The 23,941-nt window shown below is 44.8% G+C and overlaps 1 protein-coding gene across 1 annotated transcript in view; it reads right to left on the bottom strand.

The window, feature by feature from the left end:
- Positions 1 to 17,084, bottom strand: part of TMEM163 (transmembrane protein 163) — a 337,532-nt gene extending 320,448 nt beyond the window's left edge. Inside the window, exons 1-2 of the mRNA XM_006880747.1 lie at positions 16,892 to 17,084; positions 7,740 to 7,859 (exon numbers count right to left, since the gene is read on the bottom strand). Coding sequence (XP_006880809.1) covers positions 7,740 to 7,859; positions 16,892 to 17,084 — 313 coding nt within the window. The remainder of the gene's footprint in view (positions 1 to 7,739; positions 7,860 to 16,891) is intronic.
- Positions 17,085 to 23,941: the final 6,857 nt, after the last annotated feature.

Below are 23,941 nucleotides of genomic sequence, written 5' to 3'. Positions count from 1 at the left end.
CTGGACATACTTTCACCAACACGAAGGTCAGCTAGGGTAGTGTGTAGTGAAGACAGTGGAAAGGCAGTATGAAGGAGCAGTTCTGGATTCATCTATTGTTTCTGACACATCTTTTAAACCTCTCAGTCTATGGAACAGAACATTGGGAAACAAGCTCATGTAGAGAAACCGCTACAACATAAATTTCCCTTTCAAAAGCAATTCGCGGAGGACCATGAGCAAATCAGCACACCCCTGATCGTCCCCACAGACTGAGCTGCAAAATTAAAACCTTCCGAAATTCCTAAGAGGAGTCTGTCCCATTTGCCAGCAGAGAGCAAAGTAAGGTGGAGTGGATGAGACCAGGTGCAACTCACCACCCAACCCCCTGCATCATGAATGGGTGACCAGAGCATCCTCGTGCTAATGTGCGCTGGCCACACAGCTAATTAAATTCCAGAGCTGCACCGAGTGGAAAGGCAAAGCTCATAAGCAGCTGGTGAGACACCCCGCCTTCCACCCGGGTCAAAAACAGCAGCTCATTGTGTGTGTGACCACTCAGGAAGATGTGCTCTGGGAACAGCCTCCAGCCAGTCCCTGGCAATGGAACCTTGGATGCATCCTTCCGTCTGGGGAGGAGGAGGCGGGGGATGCAGGGAGAATGGGCTCCTCTGTCCTGGCGATTCCCAAAGCTGAAGATGTCTGAATTACTGCTTCCCCCCCTTGTTCCCATGCACTTGAAAAAGCTACGAGGTTTTTCTTCTGGAGTTTTTTTCAAAGCCAGCATCCATTCTCCACTTGCTGAAACCACAGTGGCTTCAGCAAGCAGGGGGAGGTAAAAACAGACTCCAGCCCTTCAGCCTATAGCATAAAACAGTGCCCACCTGTTTAGGACCTGAGACGACAAGTCAAAAGGCAGAAGTTCTGGCTTTTAAGAAGTCTGTATTATTGCAGAAAGCAAAAACCTCACAGATTCAGGGACCAAGCCAATAATGGTTCTCACCGATGCAAGCCCATCAGAGATTGGAAAACAAAGGGGCATCTCTATTGGTCTAAAGGAGCCAGAGGTGGCACAGTCCATCAAGAGTTGTGCTGCTAACCCAAAGGAGGGGCTTCTCTGGTGGTTCAAATCCACCAGTGACTGGGAGAGGAAATGACGGGCAATCTCCAACCATGAGATTTACAGCCTGGGAAAACCTGCAGGAGTCAGTTATCTGTGGGTTGATTCCAACTGGACAAGGAGCCCTGAGTTTCTTAAAGGTCAACGAAGGCTGCCTGGAAGAGGTGACTTTTAATGAGTGTGTTATTGGACATATAAAAATATGTAGCTAGGAAAAGGGTGATGGGATCAGAAACAAAACATCTGAGACCAAGAGCTGGTGTGTGAGCATTATGGAGCCACAAGCAGTACATGTGAGCTCAAGCCAACCTAACTGTGGGAGACTGGAAGACAAAGTTAGCCAGGGAGTCAGGGTGAAGGGCTCCTTGCTGTATGAATGAGATCTGGCTAAAACACTATTCATACTTCAAGCGCTCTCTGTGACCCACAGAGCAGGGTTGAGTGGGTGGCAGGCACAGGATGTTTAATGACTTAACCTCAAAGTATGAAAGCAGGGAGAATCATCAGGGTTAGCATCCCAAACCACATTTCTGCTTGCTCCTCCCTCGGGTTTCCACCTCTTGGAAGCCGAGAGGCAGTTATCACTGGATGAACACTCTCTGTGGGGACAAGTTATCCCCCCAGCACCACCAGGATGTGGCTCTCAAAATTTCCTGCTCATAGCCACACCGGTCGCTGGCTCATCCGCAGGCAGATGCTCATCAGGAAGTCGTGCCTGAAAATTCCCCACAGCAATTCCTCTCTTTAAGAAACTAAAAACAGCAGCTTGTTAGGAGGCCTGTCTGTGCTGTTTAAAAGGCCAGCAAGGAGAAGATGCCACCTTTAACTTAAGTCACAACTGAAGAGCGTATTCATGTACCATCCCTGGGTTCTTCCACACACTAAAAAGAACACGCAAGCCTGTCTGTGGGGAGTGGGAACTGAGAGAGAAGGCCTGTGACAGGACAGAAATTCGCACTGGGTCCCTTTGGTTCCCATGGATTTTTGTATTATGCATATATTGCTATTTTCAATACAAATTAATGAAAGACCAGCTCCACAAAGGACTGTTCTGCAGAGAAGAATATGAGTTGCAGTTTTGAGTCCCCAGCCCTCTGTAATAACTAACAGGATAGAAGATAGCTGGAACCCGGCACAAGAGACAAGGACCTCATAGAGCTTGGCATGGGATGGAACAGGGAGCAAGGAACAGGTGATATGGACACAAAGGAGGGAACCTCAGTGAGGAGAGGAGAATATGTGGTACAGTGGGGTAGGCTGAGGCCAGGGAGTTAGGAAGGCTGTTCTGCAGAAGTGAACTTAGAAGAGTCAGCCATGTGGCTATCTGGGAAGTGAACTCTGCCCTGAAGATAAAAAGCTCAGAGCAGCTGAGAAAAGTCAAGCCCAGTCACATCACGCCATTAGGCCACTTGTAAAATGATGCCGAGTCAGTTCTGCTTAAGACAATACCGTCGTGTCTGAGATCTGTGCTCCAGAGGATGTTCAATGGCTGGTTCTTCAGACGTAGCTCACCAGGCCTTCCTTCTGAGCGGCTTCCAGTTAGGAGCTAAGCTGTGTGAATATTAACTTCATGGATAGCAGGGTCTCTGTCATTAGGTTTAGGGCAATAAACAGCTCATGGAGGTTTTTATGCCTTTTCCAACTCACAATGCGTTGATTGAAAGAAAGTTGCCAGACAAGCTTTGATGGATTTATGGAAGAGTCAAATAACTTCATTTTGTGTCATTTCCCCACCCCCTTAACAGCCTTTAATTTAAAAACAAAAATGATAAAGACATTTTCTATCAGTTTTTTGGGTCAAAACTTTACATCAAAATAAAATAATTCCTTTTAAAACCCTTACCTATAAAAAGCCAATTTCGGACTGTTTCTTTTTACAGGTAGGGCCATCTTGCTTTCAAACATGATGCTTGGAAAGGTCAACAAAAGAAAGGAAAGTCTCAAAATAAGGAGAACAAAAGAGAAAAGACTGGGGGGAAAAACCCACATGAGAACAAAAGAAAAAAGGAAGATCCTCGTCCGCAGCAATGGGCTCGAACATGTCAGAGACGATGAAAACAGCAGAGTATAGGGCAGGGTTCAAATCTGTTGCTCATTGGATCACTGTGTATCATACTTTGCTTGTAGGCATGTAACAACAAAAACAACATAAAAACAAAACCATTCCTCCCAGATATTTTTCTAATTCTTAAATCTACCAATTCACGAAATCTTTGAAAAACCTTTTTCTGAAAAGACGCGGGTTTAGAGTACTTAAAAAAAAAGGAACTGTGTATCTCAGGAAAGGTTTTCCCATGAGAGTGATTCAAATTTAACTTCATTTCCTACAGAACATGTACTGAGTGCCTAAAAATTAACTTGCACTCATTCAAACCTCAAAAGCAGAGTCAGAACGCATTTCCCGAAATCATGCTAACAAACACATCAATGTCAAAACCTTGAGTGTCGAGACAGAACTTGTGATTTTGTTCCAGCTTCATTATTAAAACAGACTTTGGTGAGGAGCGGGATTTTTGGTCCTAACAAGATTGTCATTTTCCTACCGATTATAAACAGAAGCAATTTTAAAATCAAACTAGAGCTCTCTGAAATGTTCAAGATGCGTCACCATCTGGTTTTATGTCAGCATTTGAACAGATCGGAAATCATTACATTACCAAGATTACGGAAAAAAATCCTGTCCTTTTTAAACAAGGAGTCTTAGTGGCCTACTGGGTAAGTAGTTGTGCTGTCAACCCAAAGGCAGGTGGTTCAAATCCACCAGTTGTTCCTGGGGAGAAAGTCAGACAATCTCCTGTTCAATTTACAGCCAATGAAAAACCACTGGAGAAACAGCTATGAATCCGTTTTGATTTTATGGGAATTAGTTGAGTCACTGAGTTGATCTATACGAATTCAAGTCACAAACTATGACAGATGACCTAAATTCCCCAACTATACCATACAGATACACGAATGTTAATCATATTGTTGTTGTTGTGTGCTGTTAAATCGGAACTGACCCATAGTTGACCCGTCCAGCAAGTTTTCAGAGACAGTAAATCGCAAGAGACTGCCCATCCTTCTCCTGCGGAGCAGCTATTGGATCCAAACCTCATGTCTTTGGGATTGCAGCACAGCTTCTTAGCACTAAGCCACCAGAGCTCTGTTGTTGTTAGGTGCCGTCAAGTCAGAACAGACTCACAGCTGACCCTCCAGCAGGTTTTCAGAGGCAGTAAATCACATGAGAGGAGATTGCTTTTGCAGAACAGCAGGTGGATTCAAACTCCATGCCTTTGGGTTGACAGTGAAGCTCCTTACCATTGGCCACCAGAGCTCTCGTTAATCCCAAGTAACTCAGCAATTCTTGGTAAAACTAAGTGGGTTTTATCAGTGGGTATTTTTGGAGTACTACAAATCTGAATATCTGGATATTTACAATATATAAAGGGAAACATGTACAATATACATACTATGAAAACATATTATGTTCTCCAGTTGATGAAGAAAAGATGTGTCCCCCCCCAATACACCCATATTCATCACCCCATTTCCAAAACCAAAAGACATTACAGCATTTCCTCAGATAGTGCTGAGCTAAAAACCAGTACTAGGATTCAGTGCAAAATGGTAACTGAGAGATGAAGAAAGGAGTTCCCACTCACATCAGCAGATGCAACTCCAAGACAGTGTCCTCAACAAAAGAATAACCACAAAGATGCACTTCTTTGATAAAGCCTTAAATTGCTAAAAAAGAGAGAGACTTAGCTAAACCTGGTATCTCAACTCACCATGAGGCACAAGTTATTATTTTCCATGAACTAGTCCTCCATTTAGCCGTAAATAAAATGGCCTCTGCTCATCCACTTAACAATCTTGAGTACTGATTCTCTGCAAAGATGCAATATTTTTCCTGCTCAAGAGAATTTACCATCCAGAAGTGGAAAGAAGACATGATCACAAATGCAATTATCTGCTCTTCACCGTGATTATCATCCGCCTGCATACACACACACACACACACACACACTACCACAAAAACATCTCTGCCGTACCAAATAATTCCCCCATAATGCTCTAACACACTCATTTGTGAAGCTCAACTCTCACATTGTCTTTTCATAACCTTCCTGCTTTGGGAATAAGACTAGAGCTCCTTGTCACACTTTAAAAATATGTTTATCATCACTTTTGACACATATTTTCTCAACACATCAATTTAAAAATAAAATGAAAGATCTGCTTATATTGTTTCATTTCTATTGCTTTCATTTCCATTCAAAATTCTGAAAAAGAATGGCTGAAAGTGTGTAAACTATTCATACATGATGCTTTAGGATTTTAAATATTTCATATTCCAAGTATATTTAGGAAACTGAAGGGTAAATAAAACAACTCCACCAACATAATCAAAGACTACCTTATTGTTTAAAATATGAAACATATACAACAAAATTACTCTATAGTTTAAGCAGGGAAAATGTCTTATATTTTGGGGTTTTAACCAATCCAAAGACAAGAAACTTGGGAAGCAATTAAATATACAACAGCTCTAGTGACCTATAAAGTAAGGAGTTAAAAGGTCAAACCAAAGGTAGGTGGGTCAAATCCATCAGTGTTCTGGGGAAGGAACACGGGCAATCTCCTCCCGCACCATTTACAGCCTCTGAAAACCTACTGGGAGAGGGGATGGTCAGCTAAGAGCCGCTGTAACTCAGCAGCAATGAATTAGAGAGGTTTTAATAGATTACAACAGATGACTGTATTATAAGCCAAAGTCAGCATTTTAGAAACAAGACATTCTGCAACTTAAATTAAACACAATAAAGGGTTGTGGTGGTGGTTGTTATGTTGTTATGTGCCTGCGACTCATAGCGATCCTATGCACAAGAGCCCTAAATCTTGCTCTATCCTGTGCCAATCGTATTGTCTCTGACACACTGACATCCCCCACCATTACCCCTGTCACATCTCATCCAGGGTCTTCCTCTCTTGCGCTGTCCCTCCACCCTGCCAAGCATGTTGTCCCTCTCCAAGGACTAGTCCCTCCTTGCAACATGTCCCAAGGTATAGGGTAAAATAATAATTTAAAGAAATCAGAAACTTTCTCACAAGGTAACATTCTTGTTTTATATGAATTAGACAACAGTATTTTCCCATGAAGGAAATGGAACATTTTCAAGATTGCTCAAGTGATAGTCATAATATATGAAATCAAAATTGCTTTTTTAATTTTTTTCCTCTTATGAGGATAAAGGACATCACATGTAATGATTATGCCCAGGTCCTCACAAAGGCACGCACATATAACAGCCTTATTAGACACACGCGTGTGTAAGAATGACTATTGTTCTGTTTGTACAGCACCTCTTTCCCTCCATTAGACTCCTCTTTCCTCACATATGTAAATTACAGTGTCTGATACAAAGTCCACCACCAGCCACCACAACCAAATAATCCTCAGGGGACAGCAGTGGCTTGTTAGTCTTGTTTCAAGATTTAAAAGAGGAGAGGGGAGACGCTGTTACTTTCAAGAATCAGAGTTCCCTTGATTAGATCCTGGCTCACTGGTAAATGGTTATACCCTGAAATGAATCTGTCTCTGCCTCTCAATGCCTGGCTCTTCCAGAACCAAGCTATGGTACAGGGTTTCTATATAAATTGCTTTGAATAATATATGCTGAATTTCACAGGGAGCATTTAGTCAACTTCTAATACTCTCTCTTGGGAGCCAACCCCAAGTCCTGCGGCAGGGTCAGTGGTGCAGAACAGAATTTTAAACAATGCACACCTTCTTCCCAGGGACCCCAGCTTCTCCTCTTCCCTACTGCATGCTGTCTCATAAGGCACAGGGTGTGACACTTGCCAGAACACAGAACTTTCTGATAAGATAAAATATTAATTCCAAAATCTACAAAGCACATACCAAGCACAAAAAAAATCATGGTTTCCAGGTTGAGCTATACAGAATGTCATAGCTGAGACATGTGACTCATTGTCTGACTAATAAAAATAAATTCCTCGTGCATATATCTATAGATTGCAAAATTTTAGCTGAGAAACACTGCACAACATGGCACTTCCTCAGCCCCAAAGAAGACTGAGTACAAACACCTCGATATTCTTGTTTTGTTTAGCTTTGTTTTATCATCATGACTATTTCTGTATCCAGGGCCACTATAAACTTGAAAGAGGACTCTACTGTTTGTTTTTCATTACATTTTAATCATGTTTTTCTTCCAAATCTCACATGGACATGCAGGGGTAGAGAGAATCACTACAATATTTTACTCATCTGGTTACATTAGGCTCAACACATAAATCTCAAAAACATGTATTTGTCACACGTCAGCCCGAGCTGAAGGTTTTCCACCAAGAGAATAATTTCACCATTCGGCTGTCAGCCTGCATCGACTTCCACGAACTCCATACAGACAAGAGGCAAAGCTATCGGCACAGCTCGCCATTTCTTCTCCTTCACCACCCCTTCCCTCTGCAGTGGAGACAAGTCATTTGACTAATTTATGACTGCTCGGCCATCTACAAAAATGTAGTCGTCAATAACAGTCCACTAAAGCACAAGAGCATCCCACAGGAGTTAGGAGGAGGATGAAGCAGGCAGCGTCAGCATGTCCTGAGCGGCGAGTTCCCTGATACTCACTGAAGGCAGCCACGGCCAGGGCCAGCGTGATGATGATGGAGATCCAGGACACCCACAAGGCCTTCTTCCTGTAGTTCTGGGCTTCGTGAGGCTTGAGCCGGGTGCTGCTTTCAAGTAAGCCTGGTGAAAACAGGAAGACAAGGAAGTGAGCCGTGCCCTTATTAAGAAACCCACGGGCAAAACAACAATTTCTAATCCAAGGATTGCAAACTGGCAGCCAAGAGCCAAGATGTGTTTTTTTGGCCCTTATTGTGTTTTAATAATAAGAAGAAGATTTTGCCCAAAAGGCTAAGCTTTCCGGAATATCAAGAAAAAATGTAAACTCTGACAATATTAAGCATGTGCACAATGGTCATTCAATGGAGTAATTCTCATCTCCCACATGGAAAATTCAGGATCAATTCCTGGCCGAAGTGCCCCATGCACTGTGTGTTTCAGCAGAGGTTTTGGAGCAAAGAAGGCCAAGACAAAGGTCTGGAGATTTCCTTCTGAAAATGAGCCAACGAAAACCTTTTGGTCTAATCACAAACGACCAAGGGTATGGCACAAGACCAGGTAATATTTTGCTCTGCTGTGCCTGGCATCATTGTGGGTCAGAGGCTGATGCAATGGCAGCTACTGTCGTTGTTGTTGTTGTTAAAGGCCATCAAGTTGGTTACAACTCTAGCAACCCTATGTACACCAGAACCGAATGCCCTGTGTGCACAACCATTGCTATGCTTCAGCCCACTGCATTAATCCATCTCATCCAAGATCTTCCTCTATTTGACTCTACCAGGGTGCCTTAGTTTCCCAACACAGCTATTACAAAGTTTCCACAAGTGGGCGGCTTTAACAAAGATAAATGTATTCTCTCTGTGTTTAGGATGGAAATGTAAAGTCAGGGTACCAGTTCTCAAGGAAAGCTGTCTCTGGTCTTCGGGTCTTGGAGTTTCCCAGCACATGAACACAGGTCTGAAGGCTGTGTGGTGCCCCAGCTCTTCTGTCTTGGTGATACTGAGGTTGCCCTTCTCTGTTTCTTAGCTATACTCTCCTTTTATTTCCTGGGATATAAAAAAGTGTTACCGGCCATCCTCCACACCTCAAACAAGGACTCAGATGGAATTAAGAGTGTTAAACTGCACGCTGTTCCCTTTCACAACTGCCTGGTTCATCAAATCATATGGGACCATTAAGTAAACTGGCACATTATATCGACATCACATGAATGCATTTTGGGGTAACATAACTCAATCTAAGAAAGCAGTATGTCCAAAAGATACCAAATGAAGTCTCACTATCTCATTTCTAAGAAGCATTCTAAGTTTCTTCCAAGATCAATCTGTTCACTCCTATAAGTCTATGGATTATTCAAAACCTGCCAACACCATAATTCAAAGGTAAGAATTATTCTTCAGTCTTCCTTATCTACTATCCAGCTTCTGCATGTGACTGCTGCCGTGTACTGTGAAGTTAAAACTGACTCACAGCTGACAATCCAGCAGGTTTGCAGAGACAGAACATCGCATGGCAGGAGACTGCTCACCGTTCTCCCTCAAAGCAGGCGATGGATTTGTACCATGTGCTTTCAAGTTGGCAGCGTAACTTGTTACCACAAAGCTACTGTTGTTGTTATCGTCGTCGTCATTATTGTTGTGTATCATCAAGTCGGAACCAACCCATAGCTGACCCAGTGGGTTTTAAGAGGCAGTAACTGCACAAGAGGACACTGTCCATTCTTCTCCTGCAGAGCAGCTGGTGGAATCGAACTGCGAGAGTCTTTGGGATTGCAGCACAGATTCTTATCACTAGGCCACCAGAGAGCTTGTAAATGAGGTGACTGAAAATTCCATGGCTGGTATAAAGTGCACTTTAGTCCACAAAGTGACATCTTTGCTTTTACACATTTTAAATGGGTCTTTTGCAGCAGATTTGTCCAAAGCCACTCTTTTATTTTTTTTCAGCTGCTGCCATAGGTATTAAGTGGGAATCCAAATGAAATTAAATCCTTCACGACTTCAATATTTTCTTCACTTATCATGGTGTTGCTCTGCATGTTAGTTGCAAAGGCAGCTACGATTCCTGCATGCAGCTCTTCTATTTAAAAACGCATAAAGATCACTCCCTGAGGTGGCACCCTAGGTCATTTCCTTGACCCTTTTTAACTCAGCCTTGGAAAGTGATGCTATTCAAAAGGAGGAATTTCTGTTAGGAAAAAAACACACCAGCCCGCATTCTGGGCATCGGGTCTCGTTAGCTGAGGGCATTGATCTTCATTGATCCAACAGCACAGCCCCAACTTATAGATGGGGTTTAGTTTTTGCCCAAAGCACTGAGTCATCAGAGAACACAAATAACCTAGATGCTCCCTCAAGACAATGGAGAAAAGACCATTTCTCTTGAACCATAACCAGAGTCATCAGTTCAGTCTAGACTATATGCTGTATTTTCTTTGCTCTCTCTAACCTATACTTTAACCAGGAGGGAGTTGTCAGAACAGAGCAAGGAAAACACTGCACAGTTCAAAATTTGGAATGGTATATGCCAGGGATATGTCCTATCTCTATATCTTTTCAACCTATATGCAGAACAGATTATCTGGGAGGCTGGGTTGTATGAGGAGAAGTGTGGCATCAGAATTGGTGGAAGATACATGAACAATCTACGTTATGCAGATGACACAACCCTGCTTGCTAAAACTGAGGAGGACCTGAAATGCTTGCTGGAGAAGGTCAAGGAATGCAGCCTTCAATATGGATTGAGGCTCAATATCAAGAATACAAAGATTCTCACCACTGGACCAACTAGCAGCATCAGGATTGATGGTGGAGAGATTAAGATTGTTAACAGCTTTAGTTTGCTTGGCTCCACAGTCAAAACTCTTGGCACCAGCAGCCAGGAAATTAAAAGACATATCGCAATGGGAAAGTCTTCTGTTAGGGACTGCTCCAGAGTACTGAAGAGCAATGGTGTCACTTTGGCGACTGGGGTGCGCCTGAAACAGGCCATGGTCTTTGTAATCACTTGCTATGCATCAGAGAGCTGGACATTGACTAGGGAAGATAGAAGGAGAATTGATACCTTTGAGATGTGGTGCTGGAGAAGAGTACTTAATATACCATGGACTGTTAAGAAAACAAATAGGTTCATCCGGGAGAGGGTTAAACCCGGCTGGTCTTTGGAGGCAAAGATTCTGAAGCTTCATCTGACCTACTTTGGTCATGTTGCAAGAAGAGACCAGTCCTTGGAGAGGGATATCATGCTTGGATGCTTGGGAGGGTGGAGGGACAGTGCAGGAGAGGAAGACCCTCTATGAGGTGGATTGATTCAATGACTGGAGTAATGGGGGTGGGTGTGTCAGAGACAGTGAGGTTGACAGGCCAGAGCAGGGTTTAGGGCTGTTGTACATAGGGTCGCTATGAGTTGCAGGTGACTCGACAGCACACAACAACAACGCTATAATTATTACTTTGTATCAATCAATGCATTGTGACCAAGTTGGTTCCAACTTACAGCTGACCCTCCAGCAAGGGTTTTTGACCCTTCAAATCATTCGAAAGGAGAATGCTCATCTTTCTCACTTGTAGCCACTGATGGATTCGAACCACCAGAGAGGCAGGTTAAACCTTTTGGATTAGCAGTACAACTCCTCAGGGACATATCACCAGCTCCTTTACATCAGCCACCTGCAAAAAACATCCTAGAATATTAAAGTGGGAGAAACTGGCTCAAACTGCAACAGTTTCCCAGGTAGGCCAAGTGTAAAAAAGAAATGTGATTTATTTTTTTCTTATCCCTACAACACTGAGACCCCTTGAAAACAGAAATCCATAATGACTCCAAGGCAAACAATGACCAATCTTTGAACATCCTGGGTTGACGAGTAAGCATCTTCACTATGACTGATTGCTATTTTTCCTTTCCTTTGAAAACAGGCCACACAGAGCACCTCTAATTTGCACAGGGAACCAAATTCTCATTCACATCTCACATATAAGCATTCTTACACCATCTCAGGCTAAGGTACTTTTCAGAGTCGAGCATCTTCATCTTAACTTCAAATGATTAAGGACCTAGTTTGGGAAGTTTAAGGGACCCAGTGTGTAAAATACAGCATGTTCTTTTGTTTACTTCCGTCTTAGTTGCCAGAACACATCCCACTCTATTTTTCATGTGACATAGCAAGCCTACATATCATGTAAAAGATGTCATCCATTTGAATGAACAGATAACACAATGAGTCTCTGGCTGCCAAAAACCGAACCCTGTTTAAAAATCACATCAAGGATCCTGTTAAAACTTCTCAGTTCCATTTTCCACTCAGACTTAAGAACTACTGAGCAATTCCAGAAAAATGTTCTGGGAATACTACTGGTCTGCTTAGTGAACTCTGCTCATAACCTGGACATTTTTAATTAATTGAAATCTACAGGCAGGGAAGTCTAGTGGCTTAGTGGTAAGGAGTTGCACTGCTAACCCAAAAGTAAGTAGTTCAAACCCACTAGCTGTTCCATGGGAGAAAGATGAGCCAAATCTCCTCCCATGTGTTTTACTGTCTCTGAAAACCCACAGAAGGATCAGCTGGGAAATTGTTCTGACTCAAATACACAGAAGAGCAATCATTGCTGATGTCAGATGGATCCTGGATGAAAGTAGAGAATAAATAGGCTAGATAAGACCAAAGGAGGCAAATGAAATTGTAAAAGTGTAAACATCAGCCCCCTCACCTAGCTGTAAACTCTCCCCACACTTTCTTCTACCAACTTCACCGAGTCAGAACCAACCCACAGCTGAACCTCCAATGGGTTTTCAGAGGCAGTAAAAAGTGCACAGGAGGAGACCACCATCCTCTTCCCCAAGGAGAAGCTGGAGGATTAGAACTGCGGGCCACTGTAGGGATTGCAGTGAAGCTTCTTACCACTAGGCCACCTGAGCTCCCCATCACACACGAGGATATCCGTACATGCACTTGTATGGTAAAAGGAAAACCTCCTATCTCCTTTTCCATTATGTGAAAGTGATTTCAAATTAAAATTCAATATGCTTCTTTGTCCACTTCTCTCCACCGCCAAAAAGAACCCCATTACAATTCTCAACTGTGGTCATTCTTGTCTCTGGCAACAGCAACAAACTATCATGACCAGATCTACATACTTACGTTAGTTTATTTCCCTTTTCCAAAATACTGGGGAAAAAATCTGCTCATCCCAGTCATTGATTTTTCAGGCATATGCGAAGCGGTAAGATTTAATTACTAACTCAAAGGGGAGAACATGGTTTCCTTTAGAAATAGATTCCATCTTCTAAGGGAAATGAAGGAAATCTTGGCTTTCTCTTTCATCCTCCATCATTTTCCTGCGTCTGCACCTCATCTTGCAGCCCAGTTCTAACAGCTGCACCAAGGGCTGGGCTGCCCGGCAAAGGTGCCCTTTAAGTCCTCACAGCATGGGCTTGGAGGGTCTCCTTCAGCCCTGAACCTGTGCTTTCCTCCTCTGTGAGGTTTGAAACCATTTTTAAAAATTAGAGAAAGTCCCTGAGGAAGATCAACCAATAAGGAGGAGTTGTCCATTTCTATGCTACCCCTAGGTTTTCCTCTGTAAAAATATGGGAGATACCAGGAATGGAGAACATTCCACTCCTCAAAGAGAAGTGGGGGGGGGGGGGAAAGCTGGTCTGCCTGCACCTACAAAGCTGGCCTTACACTGCGGGATCCCCACGAGGGTGCCTCTATCTCCCTCCACACAATGGTATGTGAATGCCCACAAGCCATGGAAATGTGGTGACAACTCTAAAGCTTTCAGGAAATGGCTTCCTTCAAAGGCAGAGGGGTCCAAGGAATAATTCCAATTTGCAAGGGGTGGTTTGGGTCCTCCCTACCCACCAGCTGATCTCCACATGCAAATTTCTATTATTTGATCAAATGTCACAGGTTCCCAGAAGTATGGGATACTGGTGGTATCAATGGCAATAGTAAGCACACTAGTTCTATCTACGAAGTAATGTAGGAGTTCTCATGGTGCAATGGACATGCTCTTGGCTAATCAAAAGGTCTGCAGTGTGAACCCACCAGCTCCTCCTGGATAATGATGGGCCAGTTTGCATCTATAAGGATCACAACTAAGGAACCCTGCGGGCACTTACACTCTGTTCTGGGTTGCTATGATTCAGAACTGACTAGATGGCAATGAATAATGAAGGAATGATCCCTACTTTTTGAAAACGCAGAAGTCTGTGGGAGGTTAAAGCCATCAATAATTTTCACATTAGTATGGCTTGATTCCAACTGGTTTCTCCTAAGAACTGTTCACGCTTAGATACTGTAACTAAAAGAAAAAGATCATAACCAAACAACAACAAAAAAAAAACCCAAACAAACCCCACTCAAAGCCACCAAGTAGGAATCAACTCATAGCTCACCTCCAGTGGGTCTTCAGAGGCTATAAATTGTACAGAAGGGGACTACCCGTCTTTATCTCAAGAAGCCACCAGTCAATTTGAACTGCAGAGAGATATGGTCTATAAGTTAGCACAATTCCCTAGGAACTAGCCTGCACCAGAGTTCCTGGATACTATAAAAGAAAGGGAATACTGAGTAGATGGGAGCGGTGGTGGAAACCCTGTGAAGAATATAAATCTCTCATAATAGGCCAGGCCCTAAGACCTGGCGCTGCTGAATGAATGTACGATGAAACATTTGTAGGGAACAAAGTTAAGTAGTAAATATGGGGGAAGACAAACCTGGACTATTTTTGGTGGTTTTAGTCCCTGACGTTACGACTAGCCAACTCAGACTATAAACTCTAACATCCTGAACTACAGCCTCAGTCAAGCAACACTGCAGTTTCTGACATTATCAACTAGCTGGGTTTTTGAGAACCAGCCACCCCAAGGGGAAGATCACCTTCAAAGCCTCCAAATATTCAATAAAAAAGCAGTCCTTTGGTGGCAATGAGCTGTAGTATATAGCCAAGCCCTGAACGCCAGGAGGAAGTCAGAACAAAAGAAAATGGCAAATATAGGTCCTGATCTAGGTTATTCAACCTACATCTAACCAGGAGGTATTTTAGGCCCCCAAGAAAGCAAGCCAGGTATGACAGAGGGACAAAAAGCAGAAAACAGCTGGCACTTCCTACTCCCCCAAATCTCCCTGGAACCATTCCTGGGGGATACAAAAATCAATATAATAAAGATGCAGTCCCATGAATGAAAGCACAAAACTAAAAAACCAACTCCACAAACACAACATATTAAAACAAACCTCCTCAGGTAACCTTCGGATTTATTTCACAAAAATGACTCATTCATCATTAACCCTTTGCAGTGGGGAATAGGTCAAACAAAAGAATGTCACACAGCCCTTCAGCTTTCCACGCTACAGTATACTGGGTTCTGTAGGGGACAGGGACCACCCTAACACTGGCCGTGTGTGATGTGCATCGCCGTCACACAATGACAGTTTATGAATAGACAGTGGATGCCTTCATGCAATAGCACAATGGAAAATGAAATTCCGTTGACCAGTAAAAACCAACCTTAAGAATGAAATCAGTAAGGCTTTTTAATGCTTGAACACAAGCTATTAAATGATGCTATCAACTGACCCTAACACTTTATTCTGCCCTGTCATTTTAAGGGGTGAGAGCCAGAAAGCAATCACAAAGCTACAGAAAGACGCTCAGCCCCGGGTGTTGTCTTTCTTCAACACAAATTTTCTTTCTTCTAATTTCAAAAATGTTAAGATCCTACCCTCTTAGTTGCAGGGCGAACAGGGTAACTAAAAGGCCCCGTAACGAAACCGCTAGGTTTGGCTGGGTGCTGCCATGACCGTCATCTCCAAATTAAACTCGAATTATGTTAACGTGGAAGTAAGAGGAGAAGCCGCAACATAGGTGCGGAACTCGTTGCAACTGGAACAGCTCCAATTCTGAGGCAGCGTCTCTGACAAATTTCTGGGATGTGCCGTTTCCATGTCATTTCAATCTCACATGCTGCACATTAGAATTTATGAGGGGAGAAAAAGATTTCTAACATCCGAATATTAAAGTCGAAATACTAAGTGTACAAGAGATGGTAAAAATAGGGGAGAAACCTGCGAAGACTTAAATATCTGCCACCGCTAACAAAAAAAAAAAAAAGGCTTCCAAGAAAGCGAAGGCTGGCAGCGCTCCGCCTCTAGGGCCAGGGTGCAGGGGCAGCTCAGGTCGCTAAGTGTTTTTAGCAGCACCTTTGATTCTTTTCCAGAGGAGGGGTTTAGTTTTCGATTCACTGAGAAGTGAACAGGGTGTAAACGCGGCCAAGAACCGGGCTGTCTCCTCTTGGAAACCAAACGGAAAGGAAGCGGAGGAGGGAAGGAGAAGCAGGACTAGGGGCTTTCACAGGGGTCTCTTCCCACTTCATACAGACAAGCGAGCACAGCTCTGGCTCTTGGCAAGGGAGGGAGGTTTGGCGTCTGCTGCGAGAGTTCCCGATAGCACCCTGGGAGGGACTATCTGAGGGACACAGACACCAGAAACCACCAGTGTTTCAGTGGCATCTTTCCAGCCGATACGGATGACCCCGAAGCAAAGTGTCTGTCTCCATCACCAAAGGCGAGTCCGGCGCACTATGTCCCGGGTAAGTAAGGCCGGGCCTCCTGCGGACGCGCAGGTGCAGAGGGGCACGTGCTCGTGCCCTTCGCCTGGGTGCACAGCCGAGGGGCCCCGCGAGGCTCCCCACGCGGCGCGAAGTTCTCCCGCAGCCCGAGGAGGCTCGGCCAGGAGGATGCACCAAACGTGGACCTTCTGGGGTGCGTGAGGACGCAGTACCCCGGGAGCGCTCAGCCCCGAGAGCAAAGAGCACCTCCGTAAACTTTTGCCATGGTCACCCCAGGAGCTGGGCTCTCGGAGGAGAACCCCGGCCACCGGAGCAGCCCGGCTCGGACACTAGGGGAAAGAGCTTCACTGCTGGCTGAGGGAAGTGGGACGTCCACCCTGTCTCCCTGGTGCCTTCGCAGGGAAGTCCCAGCTCCACGCCTCCGCGCGCAGAGGCTCTGAGTCCCGCATCCGGTGCGGCCCCACCTGCAGGCGGAGCTCGGCGGGCTCCGGGGAGCGGCGCCGGCTGCGCGGGATCCCGCGGACAACGGGGCGAGGGGTGCGGGGTGCGGGGTGAGGGTCGGGTGGCAGGCGTGCGCTCACCTCGGTCCTCCAGCCCGTCACTGAACTGGCCGCTCTCACTGATCCGCAGCTGCCGCTCGTCTTCGGACTCCCGCGCCGGAGAGCTGGGCAGGCCCGTGGCAGGGGTGGCAGCCAAGGGCGCGTGGCCCCGGGTCGGCTGCGGGACAGGAGGGTTCGGGGGACTGCGGCGCTCGCTACCCGCGGCCGGCTCCATGACGGTCCCGGCGGCAGCACGGACCTGAGGCAGAGGTGCGAGGCTGTCGGCACCGGCAGAAGGACGGACCGGCGGACCGTGTGGAGAAGGAGGAGGGCGCGCGAGCGCGCGCGGGGTGGAGGTGTGCCGGGGAGGGGGTGTCAGGCGCGACGCGGCTGGAGCGGCCGGCGCCGGAGGCTCGAGCCGCGTAGACGCCGCCGCGCTCCGCCCCCGGGGGCAGGTGCGGCCGGGAGGGACCCGCCCAGAGGTCGCGCGCGGGGCGCGGGAGCCGGGCGCCGGGCTTCCAGGGAAGCGAGGATCCGGCCGAGGTAGAAGTCACTGCCCAAGAAGACTGAGGGGAGCTCGGTCAGCAGCCAGCCGGAGGCAGGGGCGAGGCCTGGAGGAGGCGGGACGCGGATCCACCCCTATGGGACGTGGGATGCAGCCCTGAGGGGAGCCTTGTCCTTTGCGGTCCAAGAGCACGCGCTTGGTCAGTAGAGGGGTCAACAACCCTAACTTGGCATCCTTCTTTTCGGAAGCCACCTAGGTTTCAGAGCCTGTGCAGGGTCTCCGCCCGCGTCGCCATCTTCACCTCCTGTCCCAGGAAGAAGGGTTCACCTGCCCCGGAGCCTAATGCTCCCACATCCTTATCGGGAAGCTTAAGCTTCTCGTCCGGTTTCCCTCAGAGCGCCTACTCGATCCAGGGACTGTGGTCTTTGGGAAACTGGAGGCTCTAGAAGATGCCAAGGACTCCAATATTCCTCCCGTGACTATCTCTAGGCCTTTGTGCCAACCGGTGGCCCCACACATCTCGCCTTTTCCTGAGTATCTAAATCTCGCCGATCCTTTAAGATTAACACTTTCCACCTGCCCGTGGTTGCCCTGTGATCGGCGTTCGCGCGGGCTTCTCTGGTTTGATGCCATCGTCCATGCGGGCCTGCTGGGGCTGGGCTCCGGAGCTTACGATCTGGCCCTAGAAGCACCCACCCTGACCTTTCTCACCCTTGCAGGCACAGAGCTGAACGGGAGGTTTAACATACCCGGCTTGGATTTCTTGGTAGCAAAACCCACTCTCTAGCATTTACATTTTCTCTTTCTCTAAATTTTATTTGAGCATCCTATCAAGTCCTCGCTTGACAGCCTGTATAACTGGAGGGGAGCCCCTTTTTATTTTCCTTTTTATAACAAGATTTGATCGCCTTCGTAGTGCGGTGGCAAAACCTCTGAAATCTAGGGAGGGTTTTTATTATTCTTGTTGAACTGGAATTAGATTCGCTTTACCACTGTTTGACCACTAATCTCTGCGCTTAAAACGAAAAGAGTTGAATTTAGTAATTTCAAAGTCTCCTGTATCACCGGGGTTGGGGGGTCGTGGGGGGGTAAACCCACCACAAAACACCCTGGGATTGTTTGGATACAAAATAGTGAAAATCACATATTAGTCTTGATGACTCCCTGTGTAGACCCACCTTCAGAGATCTGTGGGCCTTTCTGCTGTTTCTGCTGTTTTCTCCATCTTAAACCACTAGATTCCTGTCAGTAGTTCTCAATCAGTAGAGTCCTAAAGGAAGAAGAACAAAAGGACCCAAGCTCTCCTCCTCCTCCTGCTAGAGATTCTGATAACACAAGGTCTGACAAAGTCAGATTCCGATAATCAGAAAGCTAAGCTCACTCTCACTTTAATTCGCTTTCTCACTAGCCCTCCTGGGATGCAAATTCAGTAGACATTGAGTCTAGTTGAGAACTTGCCTTTGAATAACCTGTACCTGCCTACACAGTGATGCAGATTGTTTGCACACACACACACACACACACACACACACACACACACACACACACTCACCCCTGCTGCAGACTCTCATTAAGGGAGGGAGTATCATTGTTCTTTCCTTGCCTCAGCTAATCCTGTATTTCTCCTATTTGAATGTGATGAAACACCTGGGATTCTCATTAAAAATGCAGATGCTTTGTCAGTAGGTCAGGGTCTGTGGCTGACAGTTTGGGTTTCTATCGAGATGGTTGCTGCTCTTCTAAAGATCACACTTCTTGTGGATCTAGGTATTACAAGATAAAACATTTTCTTTGTATTCTGATTGCCCTGTTCGGTAAGCCAATAGTGTGTCCTCTAGAGCAGTTTCTCTAATTGGAACTCACCCTGCATGCTGCTTAACTGCACGTGTTCAGCAATTCACTGCTCCTTTCATGTGTTGGGACAGAGGTGTGGTGCGAGCCTGATCCACACATATCTACCTGCCAAAGACACACATAGCATTCCCCGGAATGAGTCTCCTGGGCTGAAGACAATATCAGTTTGCATTCTTGTAGGACACACTGTATGCTAAGCACCTTGCTGAAAGTTTTTCAGGCTTTGCTTTTCTCACTCAGATACTGTTGATGCTGTTATTGTGTACTGTCTCCTATATGATGAGCAGCTGAACTATCAAGTTTCCCTGAATTTGTTTTTAGGACCAAATCTCTGGATCTTCTCTCTAAAGAGTGAATGGGGGCTTGGAACCATTGACTTTTTGGTTAGCAGCCACGTGTTTAACAATTTCACAACTCGCACTTCTATAGTTTGCATTTGCAGAAGAAGAAATCAAGGCAAATTTCCTAATTCTAAACTCTGTATAGCTCCAAAGCTCACAGAGGTACTGCCCCCTAGGGGATATCTTGGAAATGTCAAGTTTCTCTTAATCATCTTGTTGGGCAAAGGGACCCCTAACATTTAGGGAAGGGGAGGGCAGTACCACAGCCAGCCTCTGGCAGTCACACTCTGCCAGAATTGTCCAGCGTAGTGAAGATTGTGTTCCACATGAATTTCAATTGTCAAAATTGGACATTTAGATCAGTTAAAATGTGCTTAGTGAAACTGTGAGTAACTATCACACTTGTGTTGCTTTACAGTTAGAACCAGCTCATAGATGACCCCCTCATTGGGTATCTGAGGGTGTAACTTGGGTGAGAGAAGATTGCTCATCTTCTTCCTGAGGAGCTCTGGGTGGATTAAAGCTGCGGCTGCTGCTGTAGAGGCTTGATCGCTCCCTGTGAACTAAGTCACCATAACTCCCTTCTGAGCTCATTCCTATTGCCTTCCAGTTAGACCTGGCTCATAGTTGACCCTCCAGTTAGTTTCCAAGGCTGTAAATCATATGGGAGGAGATTGCTCATCTTTCTCCTGAAGAGCTCTTCGTGCATTAGAACTACCTTTGGTCTAGCAGCCCACACCACTTCCAGTCAGTTAAAATGTTTCCAATTACATTAGAAACTTAACTCTCTTTTACACATAAATGTTAAATATATACTATTTTAGCCGTGTTGTTAGGTGCTGTAGAGTGAACCCTGACTCATAGCAAACCTATGAACAACAGATCGAAACTTGCGCTGTCCTGTGCCATCCTAACTAGCTCCACCACAATAATGCCTCATCACAGTGTCTGTCTCTCCATCTCAAACTGATGGTATTGGAGGAAGAAATGCACTTAGCTTTGATGGCATTAGGGGGGAAACCAGGCTCTTGGACTTGACAGAATAACAATTGAAATGTTACAATGATGCAATGTTGAAAGTGTTCACTTGGCTATGTCAAGAAATCTAGAAGAAAACTACTGGGCCAAACAATTGCTAGATGTTTATATTGGTGTCCATTATTAAAAAAGGTGAGCCACCAGAAAAGGAAATTATAAAACAATATGGTTACTATTAAAACTCTGGTGGCCCAGTGAGTAAATATTGTGCTGTAAACCCAAAAGCACACAGTTCAAATCTACCATCTGCTCTGAAGAGGGGGAAAGGGGGACAAAACGGCTTACTGCCTCTGAAAACCAGCTGGTCAGCTATGAGTTGGTTCCAACTAGTTGGCACACAACAACAACATCATTAATATTTACATGCCAGTAAATTTTGCTAAAGAGTATTTAAAAATGGTTGAAGCAGTGTAAACAAGAGAGAATTGCCAAATACAAGCTGGATTCAGAAGAGGTAATGGAACAAGGAATATTGTTGATCTCAGACGAATCTTAGCTGAAAAACAGAATGCTGGAGGCACTCATGAACCGTAAAAAATGCCAATACAATTATTTGTGCTCTGGATTGCAGAACCTGTATATAAACCCAGAAGTCGTCATTGAAACAGAATAAGAACATAGCGTGGTTTAAAGTCAGGAAAGGTTTGTATCAGGGCTACATCCTTATTCAATCAATTTTCTGAGCAAATAATCTGAGAAGCTAGACTATATCAAGAGAATTTGGCATTGGGATTGGAGGAAGATTCATTAACAGCCTGCCTCTGAAAGCAAAGAGGGCTTAAAGCATTTACTGGTGAAGATGAAAGCCTAGCATGCTTTCAATATGGATTACACTTTAATACAAAGAAAAAATTCTCACAAGCGACCCAATAAGCAACATCATGTTAAATGAAGAAAAGACTGAAATTATAAAATATTTCATCTTCTTTGTTTTCAAAATCAACATCTATGGAGTCAAGAAATGACATATTGAATTGGGCAAATCTACTGCAGAAGGCCACCTTGTAGTGTTAAAAAGCAAAGATATTGCTTAGAGGACTGAAATGCCATGATATTTCTAATTCCTGCTTGGCATCCACTTTCTAAACAACATGCCTCTGGAAGCTCTATGAACTTTGATAAATGGCGGTAGTTATAGAAAGGCCTTTTTTTAATAGGTTTGCTGAGTCGTGCTCGACTCAACAGCAATCAACAACAACTTATACAGAAGAGAAGAGAAGAGAAGAGAAGAGAAGAGAAGAGAAGAGAAGAGAAGAGAAGAGAAGAGAAGAGAAGAGAAGAGAAGAGAAGAGAAGAGAAGACTTTGAGTTGTGGCATTTATGAAGAACACACTATGTGCTGCCAGGATTGTGAGCAGATTCATCCGGAAATAGTAAACCAGCAGGTACCCCAGAATTGAGGATGAACGTGTTATCAGAAAGGACCAGTCCCTGGAAAAAGGGTATCATGCTTCATAAAGGGAACAGTGAGCAAAGAAGAGGAAGACTGAATGAAATGAATTGATGAACTGACTGTAACAATGGGTTCAAACATGAGAATGAGTGCAAGTATAATGCAAGACCAGGCTCGTTCTGTTGTACAAAAGGTCACTATGAGTCAAAGCTGACTCTGTGGCTTCTAACAATAACAAAGATGTCCCTGTGAATACAGTACCTCATATAGCAAAATGGGCTCTGCAGATCTCATTAAGTTAAAGATCTTAAGATAGGGAGATATTCTGAATTAATTATGAGTAAGCCTAATATATCTCTCAAGAGTACTGAAGAGCAACAATGTCAGGTTGGAGACTAAGGTGTGCCCGATCCAGGCTATAGTCTTCACAATTATGTGCTATGCATCGGAGAATTGGACAGGGATGAAAGAAAGAGAATTGATGCCTTTGAGCAAAGGCAGATTTGTCCTAGAGAGGGTGAAGCCAGAATACTCCTTGGAGTCAAGGATTCTAAAGCTTCATCTGACATACTTTGGGCATGTTGCAAGGAGGAACTGATCCTTGGAGACAGACATCATGTTTGGGAGAGTGGAGAGACAGCACAGGAGAGGAAGACCCTCGATGAGATTGATTCTGTGATCAAGGAGGTGGGAATGAGTGTGTTCAGACGGCGAGGTTGGCACAGGGAAGAACGGCATTTAGGGCTTTTGTACATAGGATCTCTGAGTCACAAGCGACTTAATGACACATAACAAATACAACAAAGCCTAATACATTCACAAGGGTCCATATAAGAAGGAAGCAAGAAGAGAAGGAGATAGGAGAACCAAAGCGAAGGTTGTAGTAATATATTACTGAAGAGACTCAGCTGAGGAATGTGGGCAGTTTCAGTTATCTAAGACAGGGAAGGAAATACATTGTCCCCTAGAACCCCCAATAGACGCAGTTTCCCCAGCACCTTCACTTTACTATAAAGTCATTTTGGCATTCTGAACTCCTAAATGTTAAGAGTATACAGTGAAAGAACAATTATGTCAGTATAAGGACTAAAGTGCGCCTGATTCGGGCCTTGGTCTTTTCAGTCAGTTGTTACATATCTGAGAGTTGGACAATGACTAATCATTGTTGTTATTGTTGTAGTTATGTGTCATCAAGTAGCCTGAGAATCATAGCAACCCTATGTACAACATCTCTGAAAAGGCTGCCCTATCCTGAGCCACTCTTACTGACTCCTACACACCTACTCCTATTGCCCTTAGTTAGTGTATCAATCCATCTCATCTGTAGTCTTCCTTTCCTGTGCTGTCCATCCACCCTTCCAAGCATCATGTCTTTCTCCAAGGATTGGTCCCTAATGGCCACATGCCCAAAGTATATGAGACAGAGTTTCAAAATCCTAGTCACAAAAAAGAAGCCAGGTTTCACCCTCTACAAGATAGACCTATTTGTTTTCTTGGAGTTCCATGGTATGTTCAATATTCTTCTCTAGCACAACTCAAAGTCATCAGTTCTTCTTCTACATCCTTAGTCATTATCCAGCTCTCTGATTCAGAGCAAGTAATTGCTAAGACTATGGATTGAATCAGGTGCATCTTAGTCTCTAGACTGACATCATTGTTTCTCCATACTCTGGAGAGGTCCCTGATAGCAGATTTACCTAATGCAATTTGTCTTTTGATTTCTTGACTGCTAGTGCAGGAGGGGAAGGCCCTCTATGAGGTGGATTGATTCAGTGACTGGTATAATCAGGATGGGAGTGTCGGAGACAGTGCAATTAGCACAGGACAGAGCAGAGTTTAGGGCTGTTGCACATAGGGGTTGCTATGAGTCGCAAGCGACTCGACGGCACATAGCAACAACAACAACAGTGCCTAAAGTGTTGATTGTGGAGCTGAGCAAGCTGTAACTGTTAACCTCAATCT

This window comes from Elephantulus edwardii, unplaced genomic scaffold (genome assembly GCF_000299155.1).
Source record: "Elephantulus edwardii isolate Elephantulus edwardi_28Jun2011 unplaced genomic scaffold, EleEdw1.0 scaffold00010, whole genome shotgun sequence".
Taxonomy (NCBI): Eukaryota; Metazoa; Chordata; class Mammalia; order Macroscelidea; family Macroscelididae; genus Elephantulus; species Elephantulus edwardii.
This window is presented reverse-complemented; position numbering and strand designations above follow the sequence as displayed.